Here is a 12,666-nt window from a genome sequence, read left to right on the forward strand (position 1 = left end):
CTGTACCAAGAAAATGAAAAATTTTCCTTCCAAATAACTTTTTAGTCATTTGGAACCTATTTGAAGTCAAAAATGTGCCCAAATATTTTTGGCCAGGTTTTAGACCAAAATACCGCACTGTGCATTGTTAGCTAGTTAGTTACAAGCGAAGCTAATAAAAGCGTATTTTACAACGAAATCTTGAACGAAAAATTTCGTTTTGCTTTTCGTTTTTCAGTACGCAGCTCTGGCGAAAAATTGGAGAGTTTTCAATCATTTGTCACTTTTTACTGTCCTGTGCATTTTTCTTGACTCCAAGAGCAGTGTTGATGGTTTTTTCTTTTTTAATTCATTTATTTCTTGCTTTAAAAATAAATTTCTGTTCATTTTTCTTGATTTTAAATTAATTTTGAATTTTTTTATTTTGACTTTGACGGAATTTTTTCGTTAGCATTTTCGTTGTCGACTTTGGAGACTTGAAATTTTTTCGTTTCGCATCAGCAGCGTACTAGGCTTAAAAAGACATTTAAATTTACGTGGTTCGCAAGCATATTAAATTATTAAATTATATAAAAAAGTAATCTACATCAATAGTAACAAATATTTATATGGACAAAAAAAAATTATATGTTTGCACTTTTGCAGCCTATTTTAAAAAGATTATGATAATTTTTTTTCTTTTTCAATTCTGGGCGTATAAGCATGCAGCAGGAGAATTTCACCGAGTGCAATAAATAAGTAGGTTTCTAGTTTCTTGTCCCTATTTTTTTTTTTTTTACTTTGGCGTTTAGAGATTTTTATAATGATCTCTTTTTTTTTTTGTTGTTTTCGTTACATGAACTCGTAACACCATTTTATTCAAAAATTATTTGTTTAGTATTTGTTTTTTTAGCTGACAGCTGGAAATTGTATTAGTATTACTGCTAATGGAAAACCCCATACGTACATATGTATGTTATTATACATAGCTCAAATAAGGTTTTAGTTGTCACTATTACCTTGGTTTCCATAAAATGCCAAATTTTATCAATAGTTTCGATGTTCATTTGTTTTGTAGTTAATAAATTCCGTAGTTACTTATTTTTTAAATAAATTTTATTCAAATCAGCTTATTATTTTTCACAAATTTTGTTTTTTTTTATAATTTTACAAAAAATAATAAAATAAAAGTAATATGAATATACAAACATTAAATAAAAATAAGTTGTTAAAAATTTCATTAATTACATGAATAAAAAATCTCTGCAATTTCGTTTTTTATTATTACGTATGTATGTATGATTGTTGACTTAAACCAAACATATATCCCAAATAGTTTCTCAATTAAAATTAATTTAAAAGCGAATGTCATACATTTTACATGTTTCTGTTTAATAAAAATTATTAACTAATGCTATAAATTTTCATTAAAACTATAGATCTTTTAATTCTTCTATTTGAGGTAAACTATTGTATTCCATATTATTGTGGCACTTGTGTGTAAGGTTTTCAACAAAACAAAAAATCCTGGCTATTGCATTATTTTGGTCTATTGTAGGGAGTATGGGTTTAGAAGTGCTTGTTAGGATTTGATTACCATTATATGATAAATATTTACAGGATAATGTAGGAATGGGGTGGGATGTGTGTATAAATAAATATTTTTATAAATAAAGCTCTGTATATAAAAAAAATTGTACTATTGCATTTTATGGAGGATAGTGAAAGGAATTTTTGAGGGCTTTTGTTAAAAGGACATCAAAGTGGTGTTTATGTGTGATTGAGTGGTTTTAAAAATTTTGTATCAAATTTTATAAAAAATGTACCATAACAAAGTTTTGATAGTAAAATAGAGGAATTCTATCCGGAAATAAATGTAGGGCATAATGGTTAGCCAATAATAAAAACTTAACTTTTTCTATTACCAAATAAACTGTTGTCTACGATTAAAAAATTCATCATAAAACGATATTTATCTTTTTATGTATCTACGTTCTGTGCCTTACGGATATAAGTAAGGGAGAAACATTTTTAATTGGAATAAAATCTATACAAAAATATGAATTTGGTTCAAATTTACGATGTTTCTCTCAAACTCAAGTCTCTCCGAGATTGACATAACGTAGGTGCAGGTATTATGTAAACATTTTTGGAAATTTTGTTAACCGGGCTATGGCAAAAAATTGCAGGATTGTCAAAATAGTTTGTTATTATATACTAAAGGTGATTGACTTGAATTGTTATGCAATTCTAAGGCAGCAAATACATTCCAAGACTAGTATACACCCTATTTAAATTCTATCACACATATTTTCTTGTAACATGTGTGTTAATAAGAATAAACGAGGTAAAAAGAATATAGGTGAAATTTGCTAGGCAACAAAGTCAAGTGGTCGATTAAATCCACCTTTACGATTCATGTATTGGCGATATTTACGTTTGAGAATTACGTGTACTTCGCCAACATCGTTGCCGTCTACCTTCTTGTGTTTAGTAGTATCAAAGTTACAGAACCCCATAGTTTTCAGCATATCAATTTCTTCAGGTGATTTACCCTCCAAATCAGCTTCGGTTATTTTTGGCCGTTCTGCTCTGTTTCGGGATGAAGTAGATGGATAGGCACAATCTCTAGAATGCGTCGATTTCGATCTAAAAAGAATTAAAATTGTTGCAGATAAATATATAGATACATTTTTTATTTTATCAACAAGTATTTATACAAATATTGTATTTCTTAATGGTGTCGTCTGGCAGGGCCCTATTTCACCAACTACAAGTTACAAGCACAAATTTGTAACTTGTAGATCACAAGTACAAATTTGTACAATGGAATTCTGTTTCAGAAAGTACAAATAAGTAATTCACAAATTTGTGATTATCAAAAAAAAAAAAATTACAACTAACTTTGAAAACCACAAGTTTGTAGAATTACCGTTTCACCAAATATATTTTTTTCTTGTAAGCAACAAGTTTATCTCACAAACTTGTAAAGCTCGTTGAAGTCTTAGCGGCGACCGTTGAGTTACTTTACTCATAACGACTGAGGTTAAAATTGGTTTCAAATGAAAACTAAGTTGATATTGAATATGAAAAATAGGATTGCCATTTTTAAAACTTCAGCTCTTTACTCCAGTCAAAGCGTCGGAAAAAAGGGCCTCACCTTGCGCAGAGAGGCACTGTCAGTTTTTATTTCATGGATCGGTAGGGGTATATTTAAAAGGCTTAAACCCAATTTCTCACTACCTGATCATTCTTTTTAGCGGAGTTATTCACAAAAATGCATTTTTTGGGATATTTTACTTCTAAGCTAATATCTTTGCTCCAGATTGTCGTAGACCAAAAAATAAACATACATTCTCTTCCTTATAATATTTTCTTTCGTTGTATGTAATTTCATTGTATTTGAGTGAGTAAATACAAAATGGCAGCCATTTAAAGTCAAATTCTTGTTGTTAAAAAATACATTTTTGTCATTATTTATTTATTATAGCCAATACTTGCACCGTTTACAAAATAATAAGGCAAGAGTTTGCTAAACAAAAAAACGTCTTTGACTTAATATTACTTATTTTTTATTTGTTTCAACAAAAATAATGTGCACCAAATCGATAGAAAATGTTGTGACGAACAATCAATAGCTTTTTTTTTGTCGTAGGACATTCTGAAGCCGAGTTATTCCCAAAAAACGATATTTTTGGGTGTTTTCGCACCGGTTTTGCATGCGTTCATTTATGAATTGCTCGGCTATCTTTGGTGATAAAGAACTGATTTTTTCTGTAAAATGCAGGACTTGAATAGGGCTAAAAAATAGATTAAAAAAATGTCAATCATGATATAAGCTTTTTTCGAAATAATGACAAAAATGTGTTTTTTAACAACAAGAATTTGACTTCAAATGGCTGCCATTTTGTATTTACTCACTCAAATACAATGAAATTACATACAACGATAGAAAATATTATAAGGAAGAGAATGTATGTTTATTTTTTGGTCTACGACAATCTGGAGCAAAGATATTAGCTTAGAAGTAAAATATCCCAAAAAATGCATTTTTGCGAATAACTCCGCTAATAAGAATGATCAGGTGGTGAGAATTTGGGTTTAAGCCTTTTAAATATACCCCTATCGATCCATAAAATAAAAACTGACAGTGCCTCTCTGCGCAAGGTCAAATGACGCTTTGACTGGAGTACTTGTTTCGCAACCCTATTTTAAACGGAAAATTGTCAAATAACTTATACTGTCATATCTTAGTAGTTTGATCAAATAAGAAAATTTTTTAAATGCCAAACAAAATTGTAAATATACACTCAGTCACAAAAGTAAGTATACACCCCTAACTTTTTTTAACCAAGACCGCTAAAAAAAACTAACACATTTTCGAAAAAAATTTAAATGTGGTTTTATTTCATTAATCATTGCCTACATATTTACAAAAAAAACTTTGTCAAATAATCAATACTAAATGAAAAAGTGACAAAAAACTTATCAGAGTACAAAATTTCGCATTACAAAAGTAAGTATACAGAGAAGAAAAAACTATGAAAATCGATGTTAAAAGTATAAATACTTAAATTTTTGGGAATTAATATATTTTAGGCTACCCCCTGGACTTGACGAGGTCAAACTCACTTGAAGGCATTGATTTTACTAGATTTTTTGCAACATTTGGGCCGAATCTTATCCACTCTTCCTATAACACTCGTTTCAGCTAATCCTTTGAATGCTTCCTTACTTTTCTCACCAAATGGTCTCACAGATGCTAAATAGTATCCAAATCGAGGGACTGGGGGACGTTTGGATCTGGTTTCGAAAATTTTTGATCAAAAATTCACTCAAAAAGACCGAGTTTTGCTTAGGGTCGTTACCTTTATTGCAGATAATCAGTTCATCTTAGCCTAATTATTCAACACTCTGGCGCAGGTTTGTCTATAAAATATCTAAAAAAGAATACCGATCCATTGTTTCCTCAAGCAGACCAAGTAACCCACACTAAAAGCTATAAGCAAAAACCCCCATACCATAAACGAATCACTGCCGTTTTTACCAGTACCTTCCTTTCTTTTCGGATCTACTTCTTTTCTCGGTTTTCAAGAAATATTGCCACATACATAACTCATATGCACGTAAGACGAAATGTACTGCTCAGCTCAGATGGACCTGGTAAAACTTGGAGAAAGATACAAAAGTAACAAAACCCTATCAAAAAGCTGGTACTGAAAAAACAGCAGTGATTCGTTTATGGTATGGGGGTTTTTGCTTATAGCTTTTGGTGTGGGTTACTTGGTCTGCTTTTTCAACTACCAACGCCAAAAAGTCAAAACTGAAAGGGATTCGACGAATATTAAAAAAATACTTAATACACACATTTTGCATTGATTTTTTTTTAATGCAGAAAATGTTTTATTTGTAATATAATTTTTTGCCATGCAAAATATATTTATTTGCAATAAAAATATTATTTTCAATGAAAATATTTTTCAGTTGCAATAACATTTTTTTTAAAGCAAATTTTTTATTTGTAATAAAAAATTTTTTAATGCAATCTTTTTACTTGCAATAAATGATTTTTTTTTAATTTGAAATGCATTTTTACAACCCTGAATAATAATAACATAGCTTTTCTATAACTAATAAAAATGGCCTTCGGCGTAAGGCCATTTTAAACACTTTCATCACTCTAAATACGGTTTTTACAAACTTGTATCAAAAATGACATACGTCTTGACTCTTGTAGAAAATTTTCACAAATAAATAGAAACTTGTAACTTTTTTTTTTTTGTAACAGAAACCCACAAGAAACTTGAAAGCTCACAAATTTGTTACTTGTAAAATACAAGTTTCGGTGAAACAGAAAATGGATTTTTTCACAAATTTAAAGTTGTAGATTACAAATACAATTTTGTGATTACAAGAAACTGGTGAAACAAAATTAATCGATTTTTTCAGAAATATTGTGAAAATTACTTGTAATTACAAATTTGTAACTTGGTGAAATAGGGCCCTGAATGTAAACAATGTCAAATGTCAAAAATAAATCAAATTCCATTATATTAAGAGGCCTCCGGACAAAAGTTCGAACTCAGATTCGAAGATTTGTATATTCGAATAAAAATGAAATAGAAAAAACTCAGACCTAGGAAAATGTTGGAACTTCTAACGAACATCGTTCGATTGTTAGGGATACAAAAAAAAAGAAATAGAAAGAAGAAAAGAAGTAGATACGCATACGCGCAGAGCTCGCACAACCAGTTTATTTTTTTGTTCGTTTGCACGATTTACTCTTTTGCGGAGAAGAAGAAGCGGTGCACATGCACACACCAAAGTGTGCCGTTTTTATTGTTACACTTCATTTCGTTTGAATATAGGAAATCAAGTGTATGTATTCGCTCTTTTGGAAAAAAGGATATATTATATATTTTGGTTTTATAATGTGGTGCGCGAAGCACTATTTGTCAGGTTTTTTGTCTTTTTTTTTATAAAGTTAAGTTTTTAGAAATGTAGATTTCTTTCTTATACCTAATAAATACCTATTATTCTATTTTACCGTAGGTAGGTACTACAGAAGCAAACTTTGCAAAGTGTTTGTAGGCCATGCACTAATTAGAACTAGGTAGTTTTTTTTCAACTTGATCTCGAAAACTCGAACTAGAGTGCGTTTAGTTTTTGGAACATTGTTGTGGTAGGTAAATGATAAGATAGGTAGGTACATACATAGGTACGCATTTGTGTATGTTTTCAAGTTCCGGATGAATAAGGTAGTTGTTATTTTAATTTTGGGGTGTTTTTATTTATTTATTTAATTTCTACATAGTTAGATATGTAAGTCTAAGTAAAGTTACGGTCATATTATTCACTAGTTTAAAAACTACATCTGGATGTAAAGAAATTGAAATTTCAAAAATAAATCCAAATCCATGATATTCACTATCACACAGAGAAAAAAATAGTCATTTTTTTCATAGTTAAAATCGGGACAACTATTTTGGATTTGGATTTATTTTTGACATTTGACAATTTTACATCCAGATGTATTTTTTAAACTAGTGAATAATATGGCCGTTAGTAACTGATTGGAAACTATTATCAGTTACTATTTTAGAATACCTAATATACCTGCATATATTGACAAAATTTACTGCTGCGACAACAATAAATGCAAATATCCCTGTGATGTGCAAATCCGAACATGTCTGACCATAATTTTATGATCTAAAAAAGTGTAAAGACCTATCAATTCGCAAACGGCCTAATCTCAAAAAACAATTTCAACAGATGCTTTTTTTGCATTCATTATGATCATAATGCCACATAGTATACTTATAGAAGGTAATATATTGCGCATGTTGTTACACATACAAACAAAGAAAATAAAAAGTGAGGAGCTGTCAATTTGCTTGTGCGTAATAAAAAAAATTGTAAACAAGAGAGTTGACCAATAAGAATCACAGAAAAGTGACAGTTCCTCTCTTTTGATCTACGATTTTGACAACCTGCGCGAACTGATAAATATGAAAACTCGGAATATATTACTTATATATATCGCTGCCTGAAAACTATAATGTTCTATGTTACAAAAAAAAGTTTCGAGAAAATCGACCACAAAGTTTGGAGTATCTGAATTTCACCCTTTATTTATGTATTTTAACATGAAAATAGACAATTAACTACCGCAGCTGGATAATCAATCGATTCAAATGCTAAAATTTCTTTTTTGATGTTGGAAATCTGTTTAATTAACGTTTTTCTGTTTTGACATAGAACATTTATTTGATAACCTTGCATTTTGAGTGGATTTTTTTGTTCTATGTTCGACATACAACATTATAGTAATGAGTACGGTATATGAAAATAACCAACTTACAGTCAAGACAAACAAATTTTTTGGAGTAATTCAATTGCTTTTTAAGATTTTTGTTGTATTTTTTTTATTAAAAAACATAAATTTAGTGAAGTGTATCATGCCCAAACAAGTTCAAAGATTTCAAATTAGTATTTACCAAGAAATTAGCAAAAAAATTTAATCAAACAGCAATTATTTAAATAAACATTCAAGTCAACCTTACTAACAAACTATTGTTGATTATTGTCAGTAACTATTTCAAAAAAAGCCATAATCGACCTGCCGCATGACCTTTCAATATTGCTTGAAAGGATTTTATTTTAGAGTCCGGCAGCTAATTTTTAAATGCAAAATGTTCTATGTAACTTAAAAGTAGTAATTTTTGTATGGCGTTCAAATGAAGCAAATTGTTCTATGTCAACTAAGAACTTTATAGTACTGAGTATAAGCCATTATATCCGATAAATGAATATATGTTTTGGCCATAAATATTGTATTAAGCCAAAAATAAATTTTTTGTGAACACAGTCTTGTAGCCATTGAAAAGACGAAAATTTTGATATAAAAAAGTCATTTTTTTCCATTTCTTCGACATAGAACATTATAGTTTTGAGGCAGCGATATGTGTACTCATTGAATTAGAAGTACAGGAAGGGGTGTATATCACACCTATAGAGTTGGCGAGTGAAGCCACAAAAAAATAAAAACAAAAAATAAATTTTATATAAACTGTCAAAAATTTTATATAATCTGTCAAATTTCGAGCTCGTTTTCCATGGGCGAACTTACTCTTATTGGTGATGGCAAGGCGATACAATCATTGACCGCCAATGTTTCAGCTAATCTTGATGATTTTAAAACAATTTTCAGTCTGTTTTTAGTTGAGAAAAGAAACAGTTTAAAATTCGTATATAATTATGATAAAAAATAGCACTTATACGAAAGTCTCTCACGAGACTAGTTACATTTCCGTTGGCGCCCCTTGAGTGAACAATATATCTGCACTCCGACCCTTTAGCAATACATGTGCATCTGTACAACTCACACTAATAAAAAGCGGCTTCACTTATTTGGATAAACACCCCTTCCTGTACTTCTTATTCAATGTGTGTACTGTGCTAATGTCATTTTTATTATTAGGCGTGTTTTTTTGGCATCGCTATCTGCAGCCAAATTCGATTTCCCAAGAAAACGTATCCGCAGTTGCCCATCCGCAGCTGTCTAACTGTCAGATAATAAAACAACAACAAAAAAAAAACAAATTTTGTTCAAGATTATTTTTGAGTAGTTTTTACGCATACCTAATTAATTTATTTTTTGAAACGTTAGAAATAAAACAAAATAAATTAAATTGCTGAAAATGGTTTTTCCTGATTTTCAATTTGTACATCCATCTGCATTTGTTCAAAGTTTGATTTTTTATTTTGGTTTTGCTTTCGGACAAGTTTTTGACATATTGGGATATGTTCGTCGATTTGGGGTCAGTCGTCGTTCATGAAGTTTTTATAGGTGGCCCGTTTATATGCAGAGTAGAAAGATCGAAGTTGAAATTCGTATGTGAAATGTGTAAGACTTGTTTTAATTTTGGCAATACCCTTCAAGCAAACAGGTCCGACCTCGGTCCGAATCCGCTCCGCCTCAGGCGGAGCTGAGTCCGACTTCGGCTCAGAAACGGGTCCGTAGGCGGCTCAAATTCGTATGGAAATTATAATCACCGCGGAGCCGATTTTATAGGTATTGGTTTTTTCACCACGATTTCTTCTTCGACTTTGTGTTCATACACAAAAAAATACAAGTGTGTGAGTGCAACCCCGTTTTTCTCGGTCGGAGTGTCTTTTCTGAACTCCGTTTTCTTGCTTGAAGGGTAAGGGTCAAAATTTATATAAATAACTTTAACTTAACTACAACGGCCACTTTTGGCAAAAAGCGGGAAATTTAGGTACACAAATTTTTGTTTTTTCTAGCGCCATTTATATTTGAAAAAAAGCTACAAAAATTGTTTTTGACATCAAGAAATAAGCTTTCTGCATTATTTTTTAAAATTTGTGGTCAGAAAAACTTCTGTCAGATTCACAAATTCGAAAAAAGTAAAAATTTGTGACAGTTTTTGCACCCCAAAACTAAAAGCTATGATGCAGACAACTTATTTCTTGATGTCAAAAACAATTTTGTAGTTTTTTTTCAAATATAAATGGCACTAGAAAGAATAAAACAAATTACTTTTACAAATTTCCCACTTTTTACAAAAAGTGGCCGTTGTAGTTATACCTTAAATCTCGCAAATAAAAAACCACATTACAGAAGCAAAATATTAAACACCGTACTCCGTACAGCAACTATGTTTGACTCGTTTCTTGATTTTATTTCACTAAAAGGCAATTAAAGAGTAGAGTAGGTTAAGTTTCAATCAACGGTAAATATTATACATAAATGAAATGTAGAAATAATTTTATGTGTGCGTTCCAATATTAATTCAAAACAAACTAATATAAAAGAACGCACTTAGTGGATTGCACATTGCACTCTGCGAACATAGCCTCTTCGAGACTCTTGATTTATCCGATTATCCGAAATTTTCTCCGATCGAGTATCGATACTCTAAGAAATGTCAATTTCTTATCCGCAGCCAGATTTAAGTTTTAGTTTTATCCGCAGCTGGGTGTTGTATTTGTAATACACTGCAGATACGGATAGCTGTGCCAAAAAAAACACGCCTATTACACTGGTCAACAAAATTAAACTTTTTTTTTGTTACAGAAACCAAGGTATACTTTTCTATAGGATTTTGGTGTGCTGAGCTCGAATCCGAAGTCAAAAAAATTCTATCACATCAAGTTTTTGAGATAATCCCGTTAGAAAATCGAAAATGCCGCTTTTTACCAGTTTTCGAGATTATTTCTTAGCTTTTGGTTATTCGTTTTAAATAAATTTGTAACGGTTTCTAATAAGACTAAATCTTGTCTTTCTCAATCCGTTTAAATCTTTTAAATATCTCTTTTCTTCTTTGAGAAATCTGAAATTGAAATCTACGTGTTTGGTATATCTCATGTTTATTTGCTTTTAATAGTGAATCTCGAAATGTTCTTTGCCAATTGCTTTCAAATTTTTTCGTATTATAAAGTGCATCTATTTTCAAATTTTTTTGGTCACATTTATTATGATTTGAAATTATAAAAGGAAATGTCAAAATGTATTACAGTTTATGAAAAAAATTAAAAAGTATTTCATTTTCGAAGAAATTTTTTTTAATAGAAGTTTTGAAAAAAATTTAACTTATTTTTTTTTTAAGTTCAACATTTAAATATTAAGTTATTTTTTATTCATTCAATACCCTTATTGTTGAAAGTTAAATAGCAAAAGTTTAAAGTTCTTATTTGCCAAAGTCTTTGAGAAATTCAATTATTTCAATGCAAAAATTCAGTTTTTATCGAGAAAGTACGATTTTTTTATTTTTTTTTTTCAAAACTGTAATATATATTACAGTCCAAGCGGCGACCTTCGAGTTACTTAGCTCATAAGGTTAGAGGTTAAAATTGGTGTCAAATGAAAGATAAGTTGATACTGAAAATAGAACAATAGGGTTGCCACTTCTAAAATGGGAACATCCATGCGGCAACCCTATTTTAAAGGAAAAATTGTCACATAACTAAAGCTATGATTACACGGTCAACGAAATCGGTCAACGCGTTGACTCTCTGGCGTCAAGAAAAAATCCATAATTCTCCCTGTCATCTCACCGTCAACGTTCACAGTGTCAATGCATAAAACATTGACCATCACACGATTGACACTATTGCGTCAATGTTGTCCTAAATTACGTTGATCCGCAGGTGTGTCAACGTGACGTTTACTTAGCAGTGTCAACGCGTTGACTCACAAAACTTTGTTGATCACACGGTTTGACACAAAGCAAAAATTTAAATTTTCCAAAAATATTTTGTAAACAAAAAAAGCGGAGAAAAAGAGATTTGAAAAAAAGCTCTCATAGAAAATTTAAACGAAAATTTGTTTGACATGGTTGCATTCAAATGTAAATATTTCGAGATATACGCAGTGCACTTTTAAGATAAAAGTCTTAAATGAATTCTGATAGGATTTTTTAACGAATATAAATGTAAAATTACTAAAGTTTTGTCGAAAAATTAGAAAAAAAAAAAAATAAAAAAGTTTCGTCATTGATTTTTAAAAAATCGAAAAAAAATCAATATGGCCACCTTCAAACGCTTATAGCATAAGAACGCGGCACCCAATGTTAATGGTTATGGTCTTAAAATTTAGATTAGAATATACAAATGGTTTTTGGTTTTTTGTAAAAAAAATATTTTTTGCATCCAACATGGATGCCATGGCCATACTGAAAAGTTTTTTTTGTAAAAAAAAAAAACAAAAAGGTGAAATGATGAAATGAGAACCCCCTCCCTCTAAAACGGTACATCATTCAAAAAATCGCCCTACAAAAAATGTTCCCAATTAAACTTTCATCACATTTCTATACAAAAAACAATGTCATTCTGAAACGATGACACGGTATTAAATTCTGCCCCGTCAACGCTGGGACAGGGTCATTGCGATGACACCAAGTCCTTAAACCCTGTCAACGCGTCCCAAGGGCATTGACAGAGAGATTACACGAACATCGAAAATAGTCAATGCGATGACCCAAAAATGTGTGTCAACGCGAGAGTCATCGTACCCGTCAACGCAATGACAGCAGTTTTCGTTGACGATCACACGACGTGACACTATTGGGACAGATTGTGACGTCATTTTTACGTCAGAGAGTCAACGCGTTGACCGATTTCGTTGACCGTGTAATCTTAGCTTAATACATTCATATCTTTGTTGTTTGGCCAGATAAACAAATT

The 12,666-nt window shown here is 30.7% G+C and overlaps 1 protein-coding gene across 1 annotated transcript in view; it reads right to left on the bottom strand.

The window, feature by feature from the left end:
- Window positions 1-1,056: 1,056 nt before the first annotated feature.
- LOC129907810 (U4/U6.U5 small nuclear ribonucleoprotein 27 kDa protein) overlaps window positions 1,057-12,666 on the bottom strand; it is a 38,365-nt gene continuing 26,755 nt past the window's right edge. Inside the window, exon 3 of the mRNA XM_055984197.1 lies at window positions 1,057-2,607. Coding sequence (XP_055840172.1) covers window positions 2,331-2,607 — 277 coding nt within the window. The 3' untranslated portion in view covers window positions 1,057-2,330. The remainder of the gene's footprint in view (window positions 2,608-12,666) is intronic.

The sequence above is a fragment of the Episyrphus balteatus genome, chromosome 1 (genome assembly GCF_945859705.1).
Source record: "Episyrphus balteatus chromosome 1, idEpiBalt1.1, whole genome shotgun sequence".
Lineage (NCBI taxonomy): Eukaryota > Metazoa > Arthropoda > Insecta > Diptera > Syrphidae > Episyrphus > Episyrphus balteatus.